This window comes from Zalophus californianus, chromosome 11, assembly GCF_009762305.2.
Source record: "Zalophus californianus isolate mZalCal1 chromosome 11, mZalCal1.pri.v2, whole genome shotgun sequence".
In the NCBI taxonomy this organism is placed as follows: Eukaryota; Metazoa; Chordata; class Mammalia; order Carnivora; family Otariidae; genus Zalophus; species Zalophus californianus.
Genome location: NC_045605.1, coordinates 112,021,927 through 112,047,890, shown reverse-complemented (window position 1 = coordinate 112,047,890; position 25,964 = coordinate 112,021,927). Strand labels below are relative to the sequence as shown.

The 25,964-nt window shown below is 64.8% G+C and overlaps 2 protein-coding genes across 5 annotated transcripts in view; one reads left to right on the top strand and one right to left on the bottom strand.

Annotated features, from left to right (window-relative positions):
* Nucleotides 1-21,215, top strand: part of LSP1 (lymphocyte specific protein 1) — a 39,051-nt gene extending 17,836 nt beyond the window's left edge. For 3 of the 4 annotated variants that reach the window (XM_027581124.2, XM_027581126.2, XM_027581125.2), the window contains 10 exons: nt 9,846-9,983; nt 11,831-11,998; nt 13,762-13,957; nt 14,290-14,382; nt 14,649-14,692; nt 14,864-14,945; nt 15,963-16,097; nt 16,440-16,517; nt 16,658-16,763; nt 20,769-21,215. In XM_027581124.2, coding sequence (XP_027436925.2) covers nt 9,846-9,983; nt 11,831-11,998; nt 13,762-13,957; nt 14,290-14,382; nt 14,649-14,692; nt 14,864-14,945; nt 15,963-16,097; nt 16,440-16,517; nt 16,658-16,750 — 1,027 coding nt within the window. In that variant the 3' untranslated portion in view covers nt 16,751-16,763; nt 20,769-21,215. The remainder of the gene's footprint in view (nt 1-9,845; nt 9,984-11,830; nt 11,999-13,761; nt 13,958-14,289; nt 14,383-14,648; nt 14,693-14,863; nt 14,946-15,962; nt 16,098-16,439; nt 16,518-16,657; nt 16,764-20,768) is intronic. The other variant, XM_027581123.2, reaches the window with a different exon arrangement.
* Nucleotides 18,264-20,742, bottom strand: LOC113915291 (proline-rich protein 33-like). Its single transcript, XM_027581122.1, has one exon. The coding sequence runs from the start codon at nt 19,632-19,634 to the stop codon at nt 18,264-18,266; it is 1,371 nt and encodes a 456-aa protein (XP_027436923.1). The 5' UTR covers nt 19,635-20,742.
* Nucleotides 21,216-25,964: the final 4,749 nt, after the last annotated feature.

Below are 25,964 nucleotides of genomic sequence, written 5' to 3'. Positions count from 1 at the left end.
GGTGTGGGGGGGGGGGGAGAGACGAAAAGAGAGAAAAGAAGTGAGAGCGAGTGAAGGAGGATAGAGAGGAGGGGGCACGGGGCGGGGGTCCCGGTGGAGGCAGGAAGAAGGTGTGCAGGGGTGGGCACGGGGCGGGCAGGGCGGGGCCGGGGTGGGGTCGGGAGTGGAGCAGACAGGGCAGGGTGGGGACGGGACGGGGACAGTGATGGGGACCAAGCGGGGACAAGCCGGGACGGGAACTGGACAGAAACAGGACGAGACAGGGGTGGGGACCGGGCAGGGACAAGACGGGACAGAGACAGGACCGGGCGAGGGGGCGGGCTGGGGCAGGGTGGTGGCCAAGAGGAGCGAGAGGGCGAGTGCAAACTGCAAAGGGCATGGATGAGGCAGGGCATGGGGACGCTCCAGGGGAGAGGGGGGCCGGGCGGCCTTGTCAGCCCCTCCCTCGCTGTCCCTCCCACATGCCCGTCCCACAGTGGGCCTCCCACGTGGCCCCTCCCTCGCTGTCCCGTCCCACACCTTCCATCCTATATGCTGTGCCCTCCCACATGTCCCTCCCACACTAATTTCCTCCCACACGGTCCCTCCCACGTGCCCCTCCCACGTGCCCCTCCCACGTGTCCCTCCCACGCTAATCTCCTCCCACACGGTCCCTCCCACGTGTCCCTCCCACGTGTCCCTCCCACGCTAATCTCCTCCCACACGGTCCCTCCCACGTGCCCCTCCCACGTGTCCCTCCCACACTAATCTCCTCCCACACGGTCCCTCCCACGTGCCCCTCCCACGTGTCCCTCCCACGTGGTCCCTCCCACGTGGTCCATCCCACGTGTCCCTCCCACACGGTCCCTCGCACATGGTCCATCCCACGCTGTCCCTCCCACATGGTCCCTCCCACACGTCCCTCCCACGTGGTCCCGCCCACGTGGCCCTCCCACGGGTGTTCCTTCCCACACCTTCCATCCTATATGCTGTGCCCTCCCACATGGTCCCTCCCACACGTCCCTCCCACACGGTCCCTCCCACGTGTCCCTCCCACACGGTCCCTCGCTGTCCCTCCCACCCTGCTCCTCCCAGGCCGTTGGCTCCACACCATCTGTCCCACGCTGTCCCCAGCAGCGGAGGGAAGGAGGCCCCAAGGGCCAGGTGGTGCACGTGCTGAGTGCAGGAGGTGCGGCAGCCCCGTCTACTGCCCACACCTGGCCCACCGGGGAGATGGGAGGGGGAGCGCGGAGGAGCCGCAAGGAAGGAGGGAGGGAAGCCAGTGAGGCCAAGAGGGGGCGGAGCGGAGGAACAAAAACCCCCACGGGGAGGAAGGACGGGAAAGGGGACGGAGGGTGGGCTGTGTGCTTCTGAACCGGGGCCCCCGAGCGGCGCCCAGGCTCTCCCGCCCCCGACCCCCTGCTGTCCGGCACCGGCCTGCAGGCGCTGTGGGGAGGGAACCCCAGTCTGCCTGCCTTGGGGGTGGGGGCAGCCCCAGGGCAGAACGCTCACTGCTAAGCTCAGCTTCCTCTCCTGTAAGGCGGTGACGAGCCGCACGCTGGCTGTGGGGGGTCACTTAGCTCCCAGCTCCTGGCGGGGCCCTCAGGGACCGAGAGCGGGGCAGGTCCCACCCCACCTCAGCCGGCAGACCATCCCAAGGCTGGCCCCACGTACCCATGTGTGTGCATGAGGAGGCTGAGGCTCGGGGAGGTTTGAGGCCTGGCGGGGGTCTCTGCAGAGTTAGAGAACGCTCGGCCAAGGGGGTGGCCCGGCCCTGACTCCTTCTCTCCTGCCAAGCCCCCTGTGCCCCCCGGATGCCCCGCGCAGAGGGGCCGGGGATCAAGGAGCAGCTCAGAGCAGGGGCCGGGCCGGGGGACAGGCAGGGCACCCAGGGCTCCAGCGGCAGAAACAGTGCGGCGGCGTCAGGCAGAGGGTCAAGCTGCTCCGTGCACCTGGGGCCAGGTTTGGAGGCCACGGGATCAGCCCGAGGAGGAGAGCCGTGTGCGGGACCCCTGGGCTGTCAGGAGAACCTGCGCCCCACCCCGCCCCGGGGCAGGACGAAAGGGGAGAGCCATGGCAGAGGCTGCAGCCGGTGCCAGCCACCAGTCGCGTGTCACGGAATGTGCCAAAGCCTGGCCTCGTGAGCACGGCAAGAGCTGTGCCAGGCAGCCCCAGCCCATCTTGGGAGTGACGGGCTCCCCCGGAGGGCCGTCCAGCGCCAGGAGGAGCCTGGGCAGGGCCTGGAGGTGAGGCCCTGTGGTCAGCCCCTCGTGCGGTCCCGGAGGTGGGCCCGAGGGCTGCGCAGGCGTGGCGGGGGGCGGGGTGCCCGGGCAGTCTCCTGGGCGGCCGCGACACTTGGCCCAGACCCCTGCAGCGCTGCGGTCAGGGACTCAGAGAAGGGATTGCGCAGCAAGTACCGTGTGCAGGGCAGAGGGGGGAACCGCACGTGCAGGGCCGGGGCCGGTCACAGCCACACCGGCGCCCCACAGGCAGGCCGAACCTGAAGAGGGTTGGCCTTGACCTCTGACCCCAGGCCCAGAGGGGCGAGGGCAAGGAGGCTGACCGGGGAGCACATCACAGGAGGTAGGAGCCCCCCCCCCCCCCCCCCCCCCGGCAACAGGGAGGTGATGGGCCAGCCAGCAGGACGTCGGGCTTTGCTCTGGACCCCACTCTGGGGCAGAAGTGGACGGTCCCCGACCCAGCCTGTGTGCACCAGGGGGAAGCCTGGGAGAGAGGGGCTTGGGTGACCCAAAGCTCTTCATGGGCCCGTGGGTCGGGGCTCTGTGGAGCCAGGCTGTAGAGGGGACCCCTGAACAGGCAAAGCCCCCACTAGGAAGGTTTTGGGGGCGGAGACTCCCTCTCCCTCACGCCCTGTCGGCGAGTGGGCACCCGGGCAGCCAGGACTCCCTGCTCGGCACCCTTCCCGGCGGGCCGTTTGAGCAGACGAGGAGGGTCCCACCTGCCCGGCCTGGACGCCTTTGGGGCCGGTGGCGTGATGGGCCAGCCTCAGCTGGGGTTGCCCTGACCGGCATTTGGAGGCTGGTCCCCCCCACAGCCTTCGTGGATCCGGGAAGCCAGGGCGCTGCAGGCCTGGGGGGACAGTAGTGGCAGGAGACTGGGGGCCAGGGGCTGCCCGGGGGCTATCAAGGGAGGGACCCATCTGGCCCGCGTGGACGGCGGGCTGGCCGAGCCAGCGACCAGCAGAGCAGCTCAGCGTGGGGCGTGGGGCAGGATGGGGAGGAAGGGAGCCCGTGGGCACAGATGCCCTCCACACCACTCTGTCCCCGAGGGGCGCCCGCGTGGGAGGTGCTGGGAGCATGGGTCACCCGGGAGGGATGATGGGGGCAGAGGGGAAGGGTGAGGACACCTGCATGCTGATTAGCTGCCCCATCCTCTCTGACGGGCATCCGCCCACCACGTCCCCTTCCCCTGTCCTTCCAGGCTGGGCACAGGCACAGGCGCCCCTCCCCTGAGGGGACTTCCTGCGGGCTCCCCCCGCCCCCGGCTCCAAATAGGGGCCCTCTTCTGGGGTCCCTGAGCCTCGCCCTGAGGTCAGCCCTGGCTTTCCTGGCAGCCCCTAAGGTCCCTAGGAGCAGGGATCTCACTGTGGGCCCCTAGCACCCGGCTGGATAGACAGCCGGCTCAGGGAGGGGGAGGAGCCCAAGGCTGAGGGGGACAGGCCAGCCCGGGCATGTGAGAAGAGGGCTGGACCACAAGCCTGGGCTGCCTGGGAGGTTATGGAGCAGGCAGGCAGCAGATATGGGGGTGTCATCGGGGGGGGGTGGGAGCCCAGCCCAGGGCGGGAGCCTGGGATGGCGGCAGGGGACTGTGGTCTCCTGCCTCCCCTTCCCAGGGGGAGACCCCCCAACCCTACTCTTCAGCTGCACGCTGGGGTGACAGTCCCCCCTGAATGGGGTGAGAACCAGGTGGCATTTTGAGCCAGTGGTGGGGCCATCTCAGGCTGAGCAGGGCCTGGCGCCTGTGCCCCGGAAGGGTCCCTGTGGCCTGAGGCCCGAGGCAGGGGCCACCCTTCGCAGTCTGGCCCTGGGGCCGGCCAGGAAAGAAGGGCAGAAGGGGGATTCCTTGGCTTTGGGGGCCGTGTGGGGCAGCTAGGGGGTCCCCCCCAACAAGAGGCCCCCAAGGGCTGCCCCCACTGTGGAAGGACGAGGGAGGGTGCTGGACAAAGAGGGCCAGTGAGGGCCCTACGGAGATGACACCGTGATGAAGGAGGCGCCGGCCTCGGCTGTGAGAGGGGCTGCCCAGGCAGAAGGTAGTCCTGGCTGGGGGCTCGGGGCTCACATGTGTGGAAAGATGCCAGTAGGCAGGCCGCTTGGCCTTTCCCACCAACGCCGGGCTCAGAGAGCCCAGAGCCCCTGACCAGGCCACACGGCCCTGTTCCTCTGCCTGGGGCTGGGTGGGTCTGGAGTCATGCGTGGGGCCACCTTTGGATGTGGCCTGGCCTGCGGCACGCAGCTCACAAAGCACATGGTCCAGCCAGCTGTGGGCTCCCGGAGGCTGCCGCTGTGCCCCATGTCCCCCAGCACCAGCCCAGCGGTGCTGGCCCCTCAGGGCCTCGCTCCCTCCCCACACCTCAGGGCCAGCTTGTGCCCCTAGCCTGTGCCTTTCGGGAAGCCAGCCTTCCTGTGGTATTGGGGAAGCCAGCTTTGCAGGCAGATGTCCCCTCCTCCGGGGAGGCTTCTCAGATGACACCTACCTGCCCACCAGGGCCAGGAGGGCTGTGGTGTGGGGTGTGGGCCAGGCCTGCCCCGTGGTGCTTCAGCTTCCTTTTGGGGGCCCAGGTCTGCCAATAGCACCAGCCAAGAGGAAGCAGGACCTAGGGTGGCCTGGGGAGGGGTCTTGGTTTGCACCCTACTGAGCGAGGCCTGCACCCCTTTTTACAGCTGGGGAGCAGAGGCCAGGCCCGGGGCCTCACCCTGGGAAGGGGATCAGAGAGACCAAAGCCACAGCCCTGCCCTGGCCCCAGCCCCTCCTCCTGGGGTGACCTCCTGTGGTTCCCTCCATTCAGCCCCCCCCCCCCCCCCCCCGATGATTCTCACGTCTCCTCCAACTGCCTTCCACTGAGCTCCTCCCTGCTCAGAACTTTCCAGAGCCCCCAGGGTCCCCAGCTGCTCTGCCCTGGGTCTTCCAGAGACCTAACAACACCCCCAGGCCGCCGGGTGCTGTCCCTTCTGGGAGCGACCACAAAGGGGAGGGTCAGGAAGGGCTGCACTCCTGCACAGCAGGGGAGGAGCCAAGCGCTCAGCGGGGACACTGAGGCCCGGGGCTGGGGTGAAGGCCCAGGCTGTCCCCGCCCCGCCCCTGCAGCTCTAACCCCTAAGAGGCGCCCAGCATGGGGGAGGAGGGAGGGAGACAGGAAGGGGCCCTAGGGGCTTGGCACTCCAGGCCTTTCCCTGTGCCCCTGGCCACTCTCCGCTCCCTCGTCACCCCGGAACCCTGGTGCTCCCCCACTGCCCCTCAGCTCCCTCAGGGGTGACTCATCCCCAGGGCTCTCCCCGGGTTGGCCTGGGTCCCTCCTGACCACCTCTCTGGGAGTCCCCATGCACCCCACACTCTGCTCACCCAAGCTCACCTTGGGGCCTCCCCCAACCCGCCCCCCTTCCCTCCCGGGGTGCACGGAGTTCTGGAGGTTGCTGTCCCTCGGCCCACGCCACCTTCCTGGCTGGTAGTCCCCCTCCCAGGCCTCTTGTGCCCCATGAGGGGCTCGGAGACCCTCCTGTCCATCTCCCCACAGCTGCCCCTCCTGGCCACGGCCGCCTTGGCTCTCCTCTTGTAGTACCCTCTCCCTGGCCCAGGAGCCCTGGCTCATCTTTCAGACCCAAGTTCAAAGTCGCCTCCTGGGCTCCCCGGGCCAGTGGGGTTGGGCGTGCCCGGGGGGCTGTCTACCTGGCCCACTGACTGGCTGGGCCTTCGAGGAAAGGGGTCGTCTCTCCCCATGCGCTCCAGGGCCCTGGCACAGCCAGAAAGGTGCTGCTGGAGGAGGGGCGGCCGGGAGGGCAGGCGGCCGGGGCGTCGGGGAGCTAGGTTCCCGGCAGCGGCAGCTCCCTGCCTACACCCCTGGCCTGGGGCAGCAGTGTGCGCCTCCCGCCGCCCCGCCCCCCCCCCCCCCCCCCCCGCCTGCTGCTCTGGGGCTGCCTTTGCGCTCTGGGCTCCCCCCAGCTGCCTCTCGGCACGGACGGGGGACAGCCAGCACCCTGGCCGTGCCACACCCGCAGAACCCTCCCTGCACGGCCGTAAGCATCGCTGAACTCCCTGCCAGGGCCGCTGACCTCTGCCCTCGGGGCCCTGCTCTCTGGTAGTTGGGGACCCCTGGAAGCCTGCGCTAAGAAGGCCTCTCCGTGGGCTCACCGCCCCCCACCCCGCGCCTTCACTCATGAGGGACCAGTCGCTCAGCAAGTGTCCACTGGTGGACAGTGTTGGAGACCCTGGGGAGGCAGGGCATGGAGGGGACAGAGACCATGCTGGTCCTCAGGGAGACCTGTGCTCTCTGCTCCCAGCGGGGCGGCCAGTCCCACTCCCCAGCCTCTCGGGCAGCTCCCACGCGCTGTGTCCGGGACCCCTGTAGCCGAGAGTGTCCCCTGCAAGCCTAAAGGAAGAATTCTCCTCCAGCGGGCCTGGCCCTGGAGCCTGGCCCCCGAGCCCAGCCCCCAAGCTCTCCCCGTGACTCTGAGCTGACCTTTGGCAGGAGAGACAGGTGGGGTGGCCCGCAAGCCGCCTGCAGGGGGCAGAGTCAAGCTGGGACCAGCCCATGCAGGCTTGGGGGGGGGGGACAGCTGGAGAGGCCAGTCGGCTCAGGACCCTATCCTCCAATCCTCTATCCTCGGACCCTAGTGGTTGGGGGGGCCACAAGGGGGATGCTGCAGAGGGAGGGGGGGGGGGCTGGTGCCTCGAGTCGGGGCCGGTAGGCAGTGGACCTGACCAGCAGGAGCAGCCCCTGGACTGGGGGACCCCCACCCAGAATGGGGAGCTGTGAGCCTTCCTGGGGCCTGCTGGGGTCTGGCCACACTGTGCACCTGGGTGGAGCGAGGCCCCACGGCAGAGCCTGATGCTGGGGTGCAGAGCCCCACTCCGCGGCCCCTGGGGCTGAACCCTTGGCTGCGCAGAGTGAGAACAGACACAGGAAACAGCCTAATTGCATTTGCTAAGGAACACCAAATCCCTTACAGCTGCACTCGGGCTGAGCCAGGGGCCACGGGGCGGGGGTGGGGGGGTGGGGGGCGGCCATCGCCCGTGTCCTGACAGCTCCATGGAGCCTGCCAAGGGGTCTGGGCTGCTGGCCGGGGAAGGGGGGCGCCTTTCCCAGGCCAGAGGCCCCCACCCCACCCCAGGAGAGCCGCCCCCTCTCAGTTCCCAGAACGGAGCCCAGCTGTGGAACAGTGAGGGGTGAGGTCACGGGAGGGGCCAGGAGGGGCTGCATTACTCACATCCTGGGGCTGGCGGGAGGGAGGAGGCGAGGGGGGGAGGGCTCCTTGTCCTTAGGCCGCTGGGTCTCCCAGCATGGGGCTTGGGGGACAGCAGGAGACCCCTACCCTGCAGCCCTGCTCTGCTCCCTGCAAGCTCCTGCCAGTGGGGGCTCGGGGCCACATGCAGAAGTCAGGTCATGAAGGGTGACCCTCGGAGGGGTCGGCTCCTCGGGAATGCTGCTCTCAGAAAACATGCCTCGGTCTCCATCCTGGGCCGCTGTCGAGGCCATGGTGAGGGTGCCGGGGTGGGGGTACTGGACCTGCCATTTTGCCTCTCACCTTGTTCCCACTTCTGAGTCTGCGTGGACAGATGGACACCCGCGTATGGGCACGTGTGTGCGTGCGGGGGGCGTTTGGGACCACGTATGGAGGGCGGGCACGTCTGCCGACGTTGGCCTGAGTGTGGATAGAGCCCATGGAGGAAGTGTGTGTGTGTGCATGCATGCCTCTGTGTGTGCAAGGGAGGACCAGCCACGCATTGTGTGTCCATGCGTGGGGCCCTGCCGAGTGTGGGCCCGCACAGGGCTCTTGTGGCCTGGACCTATCGCCGTATGGGCAGACCCCAGAGGCTTAGCCCATGTCTGTGTCTGGGGTGACCAGACACATTGTGGGTTCTGCGCTCAGATCTCGGCAGAGGGGCCTGGGAAGCAGGAGCAATGTTGGAGAGAGGCCCCCACGGGGGTTCCCAAGAGCAGGCTGGAGGGGGACCTGAGGCTCAGCTCAGGCCTCGGATGCAAGCACACCTTCCCGGGCCACCCGCACCCGACCTGGGCCCACGTACTCACACCCACGCACCACCCATTGGCCGGAACACTGCCAACACCCCGACACAAACTCGCTGATAGGCATGTGCAGCTAGGACACGGGAGCAAGGGGAACAAGGTGTCCAGGCAGTCAGGGATGGCCAGGAATCCCTCCTGGGGTGCCCCCGGGGGCCACCCCACAAGAGGGCTGGTGGGCCCACACTCCACCCCACAGCCAGGGACACAGCACCAAGTTCCCACTGCATCCACCTGCTCACACCCTCCATGAAGAGGGTCTGCGGGGGTGAATGGCGGGGACGGACCTCAAACCCCAAGTCCCCACAGCCTGAGAGCACCCTAGGCTCTACCTCCCCAGAAAACACAGCCCTGCAGCTTCCCAGCCGAGGGCCTGGAGCAGGATAGGAGCCGGGTGTGGGGCAGGAGGGGCTCCCCGGGGCCCCGGGGGTGGGAGCCAGAGGTCCTGCCGAGGCGTGAGGGTGGGCGGACCGGGGGTGCTGAGGTCTGAGCGCGGCGGAGGTCTCGGGGGCCACAGCGGCGGGGGGAGGGGGCCCCGAGCGGGGGCTGCGGAGGGGCCTGGCTTTTGTCTGGGAGGCCCTGGGAGGGCTGAGGAGAGATTAGATCATGGCTGGCAGGGCTGCCGAGACCGTGGAGCCGGCCATCCCGGCCAAGGGATGGAGGCCCAGAAGGAGCGGGCTGTGGGGTCAAGCAGCGGACACCAGCAGGACGGGACTGAGACCCCAGCTTGGGGCGGTGGGAACCCCTGCAGAAGCAGAGACCAGGACTCCCCTCCCGGGGTCCGGGGGAGCTGGGGGAGGCAGGGCCATGTCAGTGGCCAAGGCCTGGGGTGCCCCCCGGACCCCGACAGTCTGAGATCTGCTGGGCCAGGGCCAGGGGGACCAGGCTGTGGACCCCCTGTCCCAGGCCCCCCTTGCGTAGCCCTGAGCGAGGGACCCCGAGAAGCTGTGGGGCCAGCATGCACTGATGGAGGAAGCTCTCCGATGCTGGCTCTGCGGTGGGCCTCAGTTTCCTCATCTGTGAAACAGCCCAGAGAGGAGTCAGCCTCCAGCTGGATGCAGCCTCTTCTGTGGACCTTGGGCCCTTTTGGGGGGCCACCTCCTTCCAACATGCCAGGCCCTTGGGGAGCAGGAGGCAGCACCCCAGCAGGGCGGGTCGGCTAAGGAGGTGGCTGCCTAGCCAGGCCTGCCCCTGGCGGGACCCAGGGGGTCCCTGGGCCGAGGCTGATCCACCAGCCCAGCCCGGCAGTGCCTGATTGGCCGAGGCCGATCCACCTGATGCAGGTAGGACGTGTGGCACCTCCGGCAGCCTCTTTCCATGCCTTCTGCGGCCCAGCTCTGCTTAGGCCAAGGGAACCTAGCTGGTGGAGGGGACACAGGGGTCTTACTCAGTACTGGGGTTGCTCCAGCCTGCCTGTCCCTGGAGCCCCTCCATCCCCAGGCCTGCAGAGCCCTGGGAGCGCCCCCTGGGCCCCGAGGGCACCGTTGCGACCAGCTCCCATGAACTCTGCTCTATAGACGAGGGAACTGAGGCCTAGACAGGAGGCGGCTTGGACCAGAGTGGCAGGGCGCGGGCTGCGGTGTGACCGTCTCTCCGTGTCCCCCAGGCTCACCACTCAGCGGAGCGCGGAAGATGAGGAGGAGGCCGCCCGGGAGCGGCGCCGCCGGGAGAGGGACCGGCAGCTGCGGGCCCAAGACAAGGACGGAGGCGGCCAGTCCCCCAAGCTGCCCGAGCAGGAGACCCTGTAAGCTGCCCCCTCCCACCAGCTCGCCCGGCCCTCACCCCTGGGCAGAGAGGGGGGTGCTGATGGTCGGGGCCCTGGGCTAGAGGTCCCAGAGCAGGGGAGACCACGGAGGAGCTCAGCCCGGGAGCAGGAGTGGGGAGAGTTCTCAGGGTGAGGGTCCCCGAAGCCCCCGGCGCCAGCAGAGCCTACTGGCCGGCCGGCCGGATGGACTCCCGTGCGGCCACCCCTCCCAGCCAGCCTCCCAGAGCGCTGACTCAGGCTCTGGCCGCCCTGCGCAGTCCTGGCCCCTGCTTGGACCGACACTGACCCCAGCTGCGTGGCCCTGGCCCCGGAGCCCCCCGCCCAAGCTCCCCGCTGCCGGTGACTCATGGAGGCCACGTCCAACTTGGCGGGCCGCAGGCCGGCTCGTTTCCTCCCTGGGCCCAGGAGGCCTCCGCGGCCGGGCTGGGCTGTTTTTACAATAATGCCCCCCTTCCTCCCGCCGCTGTTTTGTTCCATTTTCTCCGAGTCAGCAGCTCCGGGCGGGGTGGGGTGCCGCAGCGGTCATGGCCCCTCAGGCCGGGTCCTCGTTCTAGATGGCAGGGGCTGGGGGCAGAGGGGGAGCCCACCAGCACCAGATCCCAGGCCTGCCGTGGGGGGGACGGGGTGCAGGGGCTTCCTTGGGAAGGAGCATGTCACCAGAGCCCTGGGGGCTCAGCTGAGGGGGCAGAGGGAGACACAACCCCGCACACGGGGACCCCAGGGTGACAGAGGAGGCACGGCCCAGCAATCAGGGGGCCCTAGACTGAGGGGGGAGTACAGCCCCACTCTCCGGGACCCTAGACTGATGGAGGGGGGCACAGCCCAGCTCCTGTGGGGCCTTAGACTGATGAGGGAGGCATAGCTCAGCTCTTCAGAGGCCCTAGACTGAAGGGGGAGACATCGTCCAGCTCTCAGGGGACCCTAGACTGATGGGAGGCACAACCCAGCTCTTGGGGGACCCTAGATTGATGGAGGAGGCGCAGCCTAGTTCTCAAGAGACCCTAGACTAATGGGGGAGGCATAGCCCAGCTCTCAGGGAAACCTAGCCTGATGGGGGAGGCATAGCCCAGCTCAAAAGAAACCCTAGATGGATGGGGGAGGCATGGCCTCGTTCTCAGAAGGCCCTAGACTGATGGGGGAGCACAGCCCAGCTCTCGGAGAACCCTAGACTGATGGGGAAGGCATAGCCCAGTTCTCAGAAGGCCCTAGACTGATGGAGGAAGCATAGCCCAGCTCTGAAGGGACCCTAGACTGATGGTAGAGGCACAACCCGGATCTTGGGGAGCCCTGAACTGATGGAGGAAGCATAGTCCAGCTCTCAGGGTACCCTAGACTGATAGGGGAGGCACAGCCCAGCTCTCAGGGGATCCTAGACTGATGGAGGAGGCATAGCCCAACTCTCAAGAGGCACGGGGGAGGCATAGTTCAGTTCTCAGAAGGCCCTAGACTGATGGAGGAAGCATAGCCCGGCTCTGAAGGGACCCTAGACTGATGGTAGAAGCACAACCCAGCTCTGAGGGAGCCCTGAACTGATGGGGGAGGCACAGCCCAGCTCTTTGGGAACCTCAGACTCATGAGGGAGATAGAGCCCTGTTCCTGGGGGGCCCTGGCTTAATAGGGTGAGACACAACCTTGGCCTCAGGCAGCTCCAGACTATGTGGGAGACAATGGGGAGGCTCAGCGCAGCCACGGGGTGCTGCCTCTGGCAGAAAGGGTCTCCCACCCCTGGAGCCCAGGGTCTGAGGAAGGGAGGAGGGGTGTGGGTAGTGTGTGTACGGCCCCTCATGGCCTGGCCCAGCTCTGAGCACCCTGTGCGGCTCTTTCAGCCTCAGCCTGAAGCCCTCAGAGGCTCCAGAACTGGACGAGGATGAGGGTTTCAGCGACTGGTCCCAGAAGCCGGAGCAGCAACGGCAGCACTGGGGGGCCGGGGAGACCTCCAGCTGCGGGGAGCCCCCTTGGGGCGAGAGTCCGGAGGGGCAGCAGGAGGCGGACAGGCAAGTGGGGGTCAACGTCTGGAGGCAGGGCTGCCGGGCAGGGGCTCTCTCCAAGCCCCCAACCGGTGCCTGAGAACCGGCCACCAGCCCCGCAAAATGCCCTGGAGCTGGGAGCAGGGGGAAGGGAGGAAGAGAACTAGACAGCGGGGCGGCGGGCCGAGGGGCTGCGGGGAGGGCTGGGGAGGAAATCTCATTCCTGGGCTCCCCAGGGCCCCTGGGCCCCGTCCAGACCAGCTGCGGCCCGGGCCGGGGTGTTGCCACGTCAGCACACATCTGCAGCCCACTTACGTAATGGAGGCTCTGCGCCCCTGCCGCCCGCCCGCCCCTTCCTCCCTCGGGGCTGGCTGATCTCCATTCCCACGGAGGGGAGCAGGTATTTCCAGATGTGCGGGCCTGTGAGCCGGCCTGGAGGGACAAGCTTTCCAGATGTGCAGACGTGTTTGCTGGTCTGAACCGGGCAGGCGGGGGTGGGGGCCGAAGCGCCCCTGGGGCCCAGGGATGGGATGGGGGTTGCGCCCGGAGCCTCACCCCCACCCCGATTCAGGGGTCTGAGTGCTCCCCACACCCTGCAGGCATGCTCAAGGCCCCCGACTGTGGACAGGGTCCAAGCTCTGCTCAGGAGCTGCAGGCTTGGGGGGCAGGGTCCCCCAGTTACCTTGAATGTCCCCAGACCCATGTCTCTCCCCTCTCTGGGCCACCCCCCGGCCCTTCAAGGCCCCTCAGGAGCCTCGAGCTCTAGCTAAGACCCATCCAATTCTCCCACCACCCTTTCTCTGCCCTACAAGCAAGCTCCCACACCCTGGGAGCCAGCTGCCTGGCCGGCCCTCTGCCCGCCGGTGCCCCTTCCAGGCCTCAGTTTCCCCCATCTGCCTTTGGGAGTCAGTGCACACTCTGCATGTCTGAAACGGATCTGGGGTCAGCAAGGCTGGCCTGTGCGCTGGCGTCCGGTGGCTTAGCCCTGCCGGCTCCCTCCCCTCTCCCGCCGGCCGTGGGCCACAGCTGTCCCAACAGCAGGGGGCACTTTGGCTCTTCCGTCGAACCCTCCAGCGCTCCAGCAGCCCTCCTCCCTGCCCCACACCTGCCGCGTCCCAGTACCTGCCGCCGCTGAATGGGCCCTCTGTGCGCCTGCCGCTGCCTGGGACCGACCCACCTTGGGCGGTGGGTCTGGGTCTTGAGCTGGCACCAACACCAAGGGGCGTGAAATCATGGAAAATTCGAGAATTTCCCGTCTTAACCCAGGTTCAGTCCTGCTCAAACACAGAGCCACGCTGGCTGACAGTAGGCAGCGATCCTCACTGTGACCTCTGCCCTCGCCTTGTCCTCCAGCGGACCAGCCCCCAAACCACCCACAGACCCTGCCCCACTCCTTCACAAAACCCTTCTTCCTCAGGCTCCTTGCCTCCCTCGCGGAGCAGGGCAGGAGCAAGTGGGGGCCACAGCCAGCAGGGGGGACACGGACAAGCATGATTTGAGCTGGGGCCTGGAGACTGGGTCCAGCCTCAGAGTGCAGGTGGCCCCCAGGCAAGAGAGAGCACCCTGAGCAGCAGAACTCTGGCAGTGGGCACCATTCACCAAGGGGCCCCAGGGACGGAGGGCTGGCTCTGAGGTCCTTGGACCCATTTCTCCAATGAGGCTGGGGTCTCAGGATTCCTTGGCGCTCAACTGGTGTTTCAGATGGAGAAACTGAGGTTTGGAAACGGGAAGGGACTTGAGACAAGCAATTGAACGACCTTCTGTGGGATTGCCTTCCTCTTCCTCCCCAGGTCCCACCAGCATGCCTGCAGGAACCAGGATGGAAATGAGCAGAGCCCAGCCAGCGTTTGCCTGGAGGCGCTGCATCTGAGCCCCAGCTCAGAGCTCCAGGAGGGGCCGGCAACAGAGGAGATAGAGCCCAAGAGCCCAGAGGGGACCATGAAGGGCAGCCTGGGGCCAGCAGAAGCTGAGGAGGCAGATGAGCAGGTGGGGGTGGCTCCCCTTGGGGTGGGCACACTTGAACCGCTGGGCTGGGTCTGTGTCTGCTGACTGCATGTTCTATGAGCCTTGCTCGGCCGGCTTAAAGGGGGAACCGCCCCACCCCCAGACTCTAGCACCCGCATTCTCAGAGGGTGGAGGGGCTTGCTGACCCTGGGATCAAGTGAGAACTGCAGAGAATTCGAGAACCAGAGCATGTCAGGGCTGGAAAGGGCCTGAGGCCCAGGGAGGGGAAGATGTTTGATCCAACAAGTCCTGGATGGGGCAGGAGGGGTGCAAAGGGGGTGCTCATCGTATAACCTCAGATGTTCTGTTTCTAGCACCAGAAACGCCAGCAGCCCAGGACACCCAGCCCCCTGGTCTTGGAGGGCGCTGCTGAGCAGGGCTCGCCTCCCCTGAGCCCCAGCACCAAAGTAGGTCAAGCCCCAGAGCCTGCTGCCTTTTCCTCTTTCCCAGAATCACGACCAAATGACAGCCCCAGAGAGGCAGCCACACGTCACCTCCAGGAATAGGGAGCACCTCCTGCTCTTTCTCTGCTATTCCCCCAAGCCCAGCACTCAGCCCAACCCTGAGAAATGGATCGTGGAAGGCTGGACTGGTGGACGGGAGCCACTGGGGCAATGGGGGGGGCTGGTGTGGGCTCTGGCTGAAGGCTCACATCTCGGCTTGCTCTCCGCAGCTCATCGACAGAACCGAGTCCCTGAACCGTTCCGTCAAGAAGAGGTGTGCCTGCTCTTTTCCAGACTAGGACTCAGGGTTCCCCAAGAGAGGGTTGAAGAGAGGGGTCTGGGGGCCAGAGATCCAGGGGCCTGAGGGAGATCTGGTAGGGGCTTGCGGTGGGGTGTACAAGCCAAGTGAGAGAGCATGGGGTGTGACCCTTCTCCTACCCTCCAGTAACAGTGTGAAGAAGTCCCAGCCAGCACTGCCCATCTCCAAGATTGATGAGCGGCTGGAGCAGTACACCCAGGCCATCGAGGTATGCTTTAGGCCTCTCCTCTTCTGCTGGGTCCCTCCTCCATTCATGCACCCATTGTCCCATCCAACCAAGACCCCTCCATCCAACCAATACCCCTCCACTCAACCAAGAGCCCTCCATCCAACCTACACCTTCCATCCAACAAATACCCTTCCATCTAGCCAAGACCACTCTGTCTAATCAGTACCCCTCCATCCAACCAAGAGCCCTCCATCCAACCAAGAGCCCTCCATCCAACCAATACCCTTCCATCCAACCAAGACCCCTCTATCTAACCAATGCTCCTCCATCCTACAAGTGTCCTTCCTTACAAACAACACTCCTCCATCCAACCACCACTCATTCAAACCTACACCCCTCCATTCAACCAACACCCTCTCATCTAACCTATATTCTTTTTTTAAAAAGACTTTATTGATTTATTTGGGAGAGAGCGAGAGAGAGCGACCACATGAGTGGGGGGAGGGGCAGAGGGAGAAGGAGAAACAGACTCCCCGCTGAGCAGGGAGCCCGACGCAGGACTCGATCTCAGGATTCTGAGACCATGACCTGAGCCAAAGGCAGATGCTTAACTCACTGAGCCACCCAGGTGCCCTAACCTATATTCTTATATCCAACAACCACCCCTCCATCCAACCACTACTTATTCCAACCTACATTCCTCCATGCAACCAAAACCCCTCCATCCTCCTAATACCCCTCTCTCCAACCAACACCCCTCCATTCTACCCATGCTCCTCCAGCCCTATGCCATGAGCAGCATGACAGCACCATATCTGTCTCTAACCCCACCATGTCACCTGTGCTTTTCGGATTAAGAGAATGTTTCACAAGTACTCCAAATGGAGGAACATGCCTTTTTTTCAGAGTGCCCTGCTCTAGCCCTTCACTGGGAAAGCACTCCTATGGAAATACAAAGATATAGAGGACATCGTCTATGTGTTGGAGGGTCTCCCACTGGTCTCTCTAACATGTCCCATGTGGCTGTTCAATAAGTGGGCTCTTTCTCCTCTGCAGACTGCTGGCCGGACCTCCAAGCTAACCCGCCAGCCCTCCATTGAGCTGCCCAGCATGGCCGTGGCAAGCACCAAGAGCCGGTGGGAGACAGGAGAGGTGCAGGCTCAGTCCACTGCCAAGGCCCCCTCCTGCAAGGTAGGACTCATCCCAGGGTGAGTCGGGGTTCCCTTGCTAAGACAAGTATGAGACCGTCCAGGCTGAAGTGTGGGTAGACAGAACACTGGGACATTTGGGGGGTGGCATTCACCACGCTGGCCCCCAGAGTGGAAGGTCATATGGGGCAACTGGTTGGCCCAGGGCGGGTAGATGGTGCCACCTTCCCTTTCCTACCTCCTCCCCTGGGCTCTCACATAAGGAAGCAGGTGGGCAGGCCTAGGCCCCGGTCAGGAAAGCCCAGGCAGGAGAGAGAGGACCAGCACTTCGAATCCTCCATAGTCGAGGGTCTACACCCGTAACATGTCCTTCCTCTGCCCCCAGGATATTGTGGCTGGAGACATGAGCAAGAAAAGCCTCTGGGAGCAGAAAGGAGGCTCCAAGACATCATCGACAGTTAAGGTAGGGTGTAAATGTGGTTGATGTAAAGACGGCGGGTCCAGCAGTTGAGAGCAAAGAGGGGCCATCCTCAGTGCATCTGGGAGGGCTCCTCAGAGGCAGCATCGCCTGCTCTCACCTTTGCTCTTGGTCTCGTTCCCCAGCAGAGCACCCCATCTGGAAAGAGGTACAAGTTCGTGGCCACCGGACATGGGAAGTATGAGAAGGTGCTCGTGGATGAGGGCTCGGGGCCCTAGGCAGCCCTTCCTGGTGAGTCCAGGGCAGTGGCCCGAGCATGAGGCGTCATGTGGTGGGAATGTGGTGGCGTGGACAGGGCCTGCTTGTTACAGGCTGCCAGGGCGGCCTCGGAGCTGGCCGCAACCTAGGCTTGGCTCGGTCTCCCTGCCCTACAGATTTCCCTGAACAAGCCCCTTCTTACACCGCGTGCGACTGCTTTTCTCCCACGGCTGGCTTCAGCTTTATACGGCTTTACTGTGCAAGGCAGCTCGAACCTCCTTCTGGGAGGTGGGTGAGCTCATCCTGACCACTGCAGGACTAGCGTCAGAGGAAGTGGACGGGGAGGGGTCCTGGGAGCTTGGGTCTGTGTCTTCGAGGGGCCAGAGCCTTGGTCTCGCGCTCCCATCAGGGGTCCGCTCCAGTCCCCACCACCCTGCCCATCACAAGTGAAGGAACGTGGTCCGCTGCCGCAGTTAGACACACTTTATTAGTAGCCTGGGTCCCAGGGTCCACTTCCGGCACCCATTACGCCTTGGGTGATGCAGCTGGCCGCCTGCTGGCCTCTTCTCCCTCCGGGGAAGACGCCTGCTCCCAGGCATCGCCATGTCCCTCTCCCATCGCTGCTGACCCCATCAGAGCCCTGGCCCTCCCCCTGGGTCAGACCCCAGCTGGCTGCAGACTGGGGGCCCCAGAGCTGCGTGAGGCCTGGGGTGCCCTTCCCTCCCTCACCCCCTCCGCTGGGCTCCTCTCCTGCCCCAGGACTGAGGACACCCTCCTCACCTAGCCACTGAAGCTGGGTCCCGACTGATGGTGAGACCCTCCCCCTATCTCCTAGCAGCGGGCCCCTGTCATGCTTTGCCCCCTGGGTGAGAGAAACTGAGGTGGGCAAAGAAAGGGACAAGGCATGGGGTCCAGCTCCCCGAAATGTCAGTCAAACCACTGAGGTAGCTACGGGTGCCGACCGACCACCGAATCACCCTGACCGGGTCCACTCTGCACAGCCAACATAAATCTGTCCCCAGGCTCTCACGGCGGGCGGGGGCCGGGGGGCACCGCAGAGCCTACAGCCCCAGCGTCCTCCCCACCCTGTCGAGCCTCAGCATTCATGTCATGCTCAGAGGCCCTCCCTGCCTGCCTGCAGCCCCTCAGGAGCCCCGGTGCACCCCTGCACCTCTTTGCCCTGGGTCCCAAGCCGAGGGCCGGCCCGTGCGAGGTGGACTCACCCGCCCCCCTCCATAGCTGCGGTGTGTGCTTTCCTTCTCACCAATCCTTTGCCCCGTCAACCCCCACGTTCTACCCCAATGCAGGCCCCTCCTCTGGAATCGGCCTCCTCCCTCGCCCCACCTGCCCCCGGCCTCATCCCCCGCCCCACCGCCGTCCTTCATGCTGCCGCCCACCCAACCTGCCCCCTCCTGGCTGCCCAGCATCCGTCTGGCCCTGGTGTCCTCTTCAGCGGCCGTGGCCTCCCAGGTGGACCCCCTGTCCCTCCTCTGTCCACACCGTGGTCCTGGGCCCTGGTGCCGTCCAGGCCATTCACTGGAGCCTCCAGCCGGCCGCCGTCCGGTTGAAGTTCTTGGGCTTGGGGTTCAGGTCCAGGACAGAGGAGTGGACTGTGGGAGGGGGCCGGGTGGCTGCCTCCTGCAGCTTCCGAGCGTTGAATCGTGGCCTGCACAGGAAGGGCAAGCGGCTCAGGCCAGCCAGGGTACAAGCCCCGTCCCTGGGCCCGGCCGGGCCGCTTTGGGACTTGGCCACTGACATGCGATACAGCACAGCATTCCACATCCTGGAGGCCCGGGAGGCTGGGGGCCGGGACACTGGGCCCACGGGGGCTGTCACCTCCTGCTCCCCGCGCTCTGGGCTCTGCTCTGGCCCCGGGAATGGGGACGCTTCTGCCTCCTCCATCAGCTGCTTCTTGAGGCGTGTCCAGCCACTGAGCTGGGGCTTGGGTGCAACTCTGGGGACAAGGCATGGGTGTGGACCTGAGAGTGGGGCAGGGGATGAGGCTCCACAGGGTCTGGAGACCAGTTCAGCCGCAGTGGCAGGGCCAGACACAGGGGGCTCCTCCAAGGGCTCAGCTTCAGGGCCCTCAGAGGCTGGCCTGTGAGGCGAGGGTGCCGGTGAGCAGTAGGTGGGGGCGATGGGCACCACAACCTGTGTGCTGGCCTCTCTGGGCACTGAGACCTCAGAGCCTGGGAGCGGCCTGGGCACAGGGGGTGCCTCAGGCCAGGGACTGGCAGCCTGGGCCTCAGTGGGCAGTGAGCGGACGTGGGCCACGGGAACCAGGGGCTGGGCCCCAGGAGGGCACGGGGCTGTGTCTTGGTCCTGCCTCCCAGGTCCCCCATCTGGGGCCGTCTGGCGGGGCTCAGGGGTCCTGGCCTGTGGGGGTGGCACTAGCCGGATGTGCACCTGGCTGACGTGGGTGACCCCTGCTGTGGGGGCTGAGACCTGTGTGAAGCCACTGGGGGACCGGGCGGGGTCTGGGGCCGGGGTCGTGAGCTGGGGCCCTGTGGCCTTGAAGTGAGCGGCCAGGCTCCTGCGCTGGGTGGAGCTGAAGGGGAATATGGACTTCTGCAGGGGTGGTGCCACGTGGTGGATGATGGAGCTGTGGGGGGAGTGGGACAGGGCGGCCACAGGGCGCGGGGCCTCCGCGGGACGCGGGGCCTCCGTGGAGCGTGGGGCCTCCGCTGGGCGCAGGACCGTGGGCTCCTGGTCATGGCTGGCCTCGCTCACAGGGGACAGGGAAGTGCGGAAAGCCCCCAGTGGCACAGGCGGCCCTGTCATCTTCTTCCGGGCGGCCTTCCTCAGAAGTTTCTGCAGACGCACGTTGTCCTTCCCTGGCTTGGGCAGCAGGGGCGGTGGGGGTCCAGAGGGCCCCTGGGGGCACAGGCCAGCCACGATGAGCATTGTCGCACCCTGGGGAGGAGAGGGACAGCCGTCAGGTTAGCTCTCAGCCCTGCCAGCCCTCCTCCCGCAGGGGCACGTGGTTTCCCCATCATGTGGGAGGACCTGAGGCCAAGGGGTCACCACCTGACCATCAGAAGCTCTGCTTCCCGAGCACTTGGCACCTGCCAGGTGCGTCCCTGGCAAATCTGTCTGTATCAGCAACTCGGCAGGGTGGCTCCACCTCTGGCTGGCTTAGAAAGGAGTCCACCCAGGCCTGAGCCCCTCAGTGGGTGATGGACGAGGGTGCCGCCCGGGTGCACAGCCTGGGCCGTGAGACCCGTGGGCAAGCTCCAAGGGGGAGGCACGTGCTGGGCCAGCGGCCCACCAGGGCAGGAAGAGCGCCTGCCCGCAGACGCGTGAGGGGCGCCGTGCCGTCGCCAGTCTGACCACAGGCTCGTCCACTGTGAGCCAGCGGTAAGGGTGGCGGCCAGAGGCTCAGGAAAGCTGAGGCTGCATCATCAGAGGTAGATTGGCCGGGAGGTGGGAGCAATTTTCGCTGAGCTACGCTAAATGGGATATTCCCGCAGACATCCTGGCTGGGGTGGTCCTGGCCAAGCCGCCCGCCCTGGTTTCTGGGCGCCACGTGCTTGCAAGGACTTTGACAAATGGCGTCTGGGCCAAGCCAGAGGCCGGCCGGTTTGTGGGAGGAAGGAGGCCTGGAGCTGCTGCCCTGTGGAGGCTGGCTCTGTCAGGCAGGAGTGGATCTGCCTGGGGAGGGGCCTGAGGGGTCTGCCCGGGGCTCACTCTTGGCTGTGCCTGCTTCTGGGGGCCCAGGACCCCAGGAACCACGGGAATGCCAGGTCTAGCTCTGGGGCTGCCAGGCTAGCAGGCGAGCAGGCAATGGGCAGAAACCCCTCCACCAGGAGTCATGCAAAAGCCCACGGCCCCGGGGCCCAGCGTCGGGAAAGCAAGCTTCCACCGTGGAAGCAGACGCAGGGTTTCGATGGCTGGAACAGGGAGGCTGCCCCTGGGGGGAGGGGGGAGTGTAGGTAGGGCGAGGGTGGCCTTCGGAGACAGACTGGAAGCACGGAGGGCAGGGCAGGTAGCCCCTCCCCAGACCGCAGCCTCATGCTCCCACCCACGCCTGTGTTTCAGCTCTCCTGAGACTACGGGTGCCTCTGGCAGCAACCTCCACGCTCGAGGGGGAGAGTCCAGCCTGATGCCCACCCTAGCCCTGCCATGGGAGCCACTGCCATGACCTGCTTGGCCTGCCCGCACCCCTCCATCATCCAGCACAATCGCCACCTCTCTGCTCCTCCACCCCCTTGACCTCTCTCCCCTCCCACTCTCTGACCCCCACTCTGCCTCTCATGGCAGGGGCAGGAAAGGGACTGTCACTGGTGATTGACCCAAGGGGCCACCCCCACAGAGGCCAAGGCTTCCCAAGGAAGGCCCAGGCTGGGCAGAGAGAGAACACCTGCTGGGGAACCTCCAGATCAAGAGACAGTGAATCCTGCACCACGTTCTCAGACCCTGCCCCGCCCCCCTCCAACCCCTGCTTGCAGCCTCCTCCTTCTAGTGCAATAAAGCTCCTCGTATGTTCCAAATTCTCGTTCTGTGTTCACTAACTGGGGGAGCAACAAGGGAGCAGTGCCAACCCAGTTGGAAATCCCTCCCTACCCACACTGGACAGTGGTAGCAGCCAGGTCTCTGGCCTCCAGAATCAGATAGCGTTCGGTCCCATGGCCTTCTGCAGTGTTAGACTCTGCAATCTGAGGTGTATGGTGGCTTAAGTTGGGGTGCAGTTGACGGGTGAGGTCCAGTCTTCTTCCAGAACATCTGTGATGCTACCCTCCCCTTGAATGGCCTGATTAAACTTTACTGCCCTTGAAAAAGTGTGCTTTTCTGGTCTTTGCCCCTAGACTGTGCCACCCCCTGAAAACAACACACCCCCTTGGGCTTATCCCCCATCCTAGCACCTGGGAGATACTCAGTGAAGATTTGGCAGATGGACAGATGTAGATGATGGACGATGGGTGGGTGGAGACGGATGGGTGGATGGATGGATGGATGGAAGAAAGGGTGGAGGATGGATGGGTAGATGGATGGATGGATGGATGGATGGATGGGTGGGTGGAAGGGTTGGTGGGTAGATGGGTAGAGGGATGATAGATGGGTGGGTAGATGGATGGATGGATGGATGGATAGATGGAAGGGTGGATGGATGGATGGATGGATGGTTGAAGGGGTGGAAGGATGGATGGATGGATGGAAGCATCAGTGGCTGGATGGGTGGAGGGATGATAGATGGAAGGGTGGGTAGATGGATGGGTAGAAGAATGGATGGATGGATGTATGGATGGATGGATGGATGGATGGATGGATGGATGGAAGGGTGGGTGGGTGGATGGATGGGTGGAGGGATGATAGTTGGAAGGGTGGGTGGGTGGATGGGTGGAGGGATGATAGTTGGAAGGGTGGATGGACAGATGTAGAAGATGGATGGTGGAGGATGGATGGGTGGGCAGATGGATGGATGGGTGGAAGAATGGATCGATGGATGGATAGATGGATGGATGGATGGGTGGATGGGTGGATGGATGGATGGATGGGTGGGTGGAAGGGTTGGTGGGTAGATGGGTAGAGGGATGATAGATGGGTGGGTAGATGGATGGATGGATGGATGGATAGATGGAAGGGTGGATGGATGGATGGAAGCATCAGTGGCTGGATGGGTGGAGGGATGATAGATGGAAGGGTGGGTAGATGGATGGGTAGAAGAATGGATGGATGGATGTATGGATGGATGGATGGATGGATGGATGGATGGATGGAAGGGTGGGTGGGTGGATGGATGGGTGGAGGGATGATAGTTGGAAGGGTGGGTGGGTGGATGGGTGGAGGGATGATAGTTGGAAGGGTGGATGGACAGATGTAGAAGATGGATGGTGGAGGATGGATGGGTGGGCAGATGGATGGATGGGTGGAAGAATGGATCGATGGATGGATAGATGGATGGATGGGTGGATGGATGGAGGGATGGATGGATGGGTGGATGGGTGGAAGGGTGGATGGATGATGGATGGGTGGAGGGATGGATGGAAGGGTGGGTAAGTGGTTGGGTGGGTGGATGGATGGATAATAGATGGGAGGGTGGGTAGATAGATGGGTGGATGGGTGAAGGGCTGGAGAGATGGATGGATAGATGGATTGATGTATAAATAGAAATATGGGTGGATGAATCTTGGGTAATGGATGGATGGGTCGATAAAGAATAGATGGATGGGTACATGGGTGGATGTACAGAAGGTAGATGGACAGAAAAATCATTGTGAGAACAGTAGACGGGAGAAGAGGTGGAGAGGCAGTCGGGTCAGTGTGCACCGGACAGTGGGTGGCTAGGTGGCTGGGTGGGTGGGTGTGCTGGTGGATGGCTGGACGCTGGTTGGATGGACAGTAGAAGGGAGGAAAGAAGGAAGCTAGTGAATATGAGAATGGACGCATGGGAACAAATGGGCAGGTGGGTGGTGGGGGGAGTGGACCAGAGTGTGAAGGGGGAGAGCACGACCGTGCTTCCCAGCCCTGAGCCCGGATGGCCTCATTGTCTGGGGAACCCCTTCGAAGAGCAGGACCGCTGGACCTCTGGCATTCTAGGCCTGGCTCTGCTCAGAATGTACGTTTTTTGAAGTCTTCAGGGTCACAGTCTGCCTGCTTCCCCGAGGATAGTGTAAATATGGACAAGTCAGGACTGTTAAAACTCCACGAAGCCACAGCCATCTCTTCTCATCCGCGGCCCACCCCGGAGACTGCACCCAGGGCCATGCTCTACCAGCTGGGGAGCATCTCCCAGGGCACATACCGCTCTCTCCCTTCCCACCCAGCCCGGATGGGACATCTGCCAAGGGCAGCCGCAGAGGTGGCCATGGTGTCCATGGCTGGGCAGTGAGCCGGGAACCAGAGTGGATGGCACTGCGGGATGTGAGGCAGATGGGGTGGACGGTGCCAGGCAGGCAGCCACGCAGGCTGCCCTGACCCACGGGGGCCCCTCTCAGGATACTCAGCACCCCAGGCCAGCCTCAGGGATGAGGACCCAGGGTTTGACTCCTCTGAGAGCCACTGACCCCACTGCTGCCATGATGTCAAGCCTCCACCCCTCGGAGCCTTTGGGCCAGGGCCTGCCCACCTAAAGGGTCCAGAGGACCAGAAGGGCCACTGCCCGAGGGGTACCTGGCCTGGGATGCTCAAGCACTGACCCCTGCTCTGTGCTGCCTGCCTGAGATCCCCAGCTACCCCATAGCTCCCCTGTCCCAGGCACTGAATGCCCCCCCGCAGCAGGAGCAAACCAGTGAGCTACCATGGTGCAGAAGCACCCAAGGCGTGTGGTGTGGCAGATGCACAGGGCTGGGGAAGGATTGTCCCCAAAGTGCTGTGTCAGCAGCTTCTATCTGGGGCCTGGCAGAGCCCAAGCCTGTGGGGCTGGCACCAGTGTGGGTGCCCAGGACCCGTTCAAGGTCCCTTGGGGCCCCACCACCCCCATCCATGCAAACTGGGGCCAGAACCCAGACTGGGGGGAGCCTGCTCTCCCCCCCACCGCTGGGGTCACCCCTGAAGACAGATGGAGTCAAGATCTTTGGGGGGGCCTCCTCTCCCTCTCACGGCTTTCCCCGTACTCTGTGGCCTCGCTCAGCTTTGCCGGCTTTAGAAGCCCACCCGCCACCGTCCCTGGGCTGCACTCTCCCTGAGGTCCCCCTAGCCAACTCCTTTCTGGGGTTGAGATCAGTCCTCCGCCCCAACCAGGGCTGGGCCACCCCTATCCCTTGTCTCCACCCCAGGTCCCCAGACCTCCTCCGGCCCCCAGGGCAGGCTCCTGCCCTGCCCTTTCCTCCCACCCGGGCCGGGCCAGGCCAGGTGGACTGGGGTGTGGATTACCTGTTGAAGGCTCTCGGAGGCCTGCGGCCTGTCCAGCAGTGCCGGCGCAATACTGTCCCACTGCATCACGGGCCTGGTGCCCCGAGAAGGAGGTCATGGATACCCAAAATAAAACCTGTGCGATTCCTCTGACCTCAGCGCCCGCTCTCTGGCTCGGCCCATTCAAGGGAGAGCACCTGCCAGAGGCCAAGGCCGCTGAGCGGGCAGCCACCCTCCTCTGCTGGCCGAGCAGGGCCACTGCAGGGCCTGTGGCATGCCCATCTGCAGGTGCAGCTCCTAAGAATGACCTGGCCTGACCAAGGGGCAGCCGGCAGCTGCCGGGAGCGGGCCACCCGCAGTCTGAGCGGGGCTGGGCTTGCCCGGGGCTTCCCAGGCCAGACTCCAGCACGGCCTACTGACGAGGCCAAATGCTCCCAAATGTGCTGTCCCCACATATGTGCCCCCATCTGTCTGTGTATGTATGTTGGGGGGTGTCCTCAGGTCTTTGTGAGCAGAGCAAGAAGCCCCACCATGGGGAGGAGGCATGGCGGGCCCCCAGGAGCTCCTCGGGGACCTTCCCTGGAAGGGATTCTTCAGGTGATCTCACTGGGCAGAGTTGGCCAAGGGTCAGCGGCATGTGGCCCGCCAAGCCCTTGCCCATCCGAGGACCCGGACCGCTGGAGGGAACAACTTCCAGACAGGAGGGCAGGGCCATCCCCAGCAGATCGGGCCTCGGGGAGGCGGGCAGGCGAGGGTCTCTGTCCCCTCACTGTGTGGCTATGGGCATGCGTCTCCTGTCTTGGGTCCCTGTGACCTTATCTCCAACATGGAGGGATGAATGGGGTGCCTGTGGGACCCTTCCAGACGCCTCTGAGGACCCAGAGCAGGCACGGAGCCTCCAGCGTGGAGCTGGGGCTAGGGCGTGGGAGTCTCCTGCCAGTCACGCTGTCGTCCCTCACTCGGAGCCTCCAGAGGGCAGGGGCCTCATCTGCGTCTCCCCAGGGCTCACCCCTGTCCTGTGTGCTGGCCCACCAGCTGTTGCCCTGGGCCAAGCCGTCCCACAGACCCCACCATCCGTGCTCGGCAGCCCCTTGCCTGGAGTCCTCGGGTCTGGAAAGAGGTGCCCAACAGCTCTGGCCCCTCTCTGAGTCTCGGTTTCCCTAATCCGAGAGGCAAGCAAGGGGACCATCAGAGGCCCGGGCAAGATGTCTGCCGGGTGGATGGTATCACCTGGAGTCCCGCGGGCAGAAGGGCCAGGCTCCACCGGCAGAGAGGGGGGAGAGGTCTCCAGGATCTGGACCCCCAGACGGGGAGCTCCCAGGCTGATGGCAGAGGTGCAGCCCTGGCCTTGGGGGGGCAGCCACTGGGGTCGATGAGGACCCTTAGCACTCAAGATCCTGCTTGGGCTGTTACTTCTCGGGCCCGTCTGGCCCGTAGGCCCCA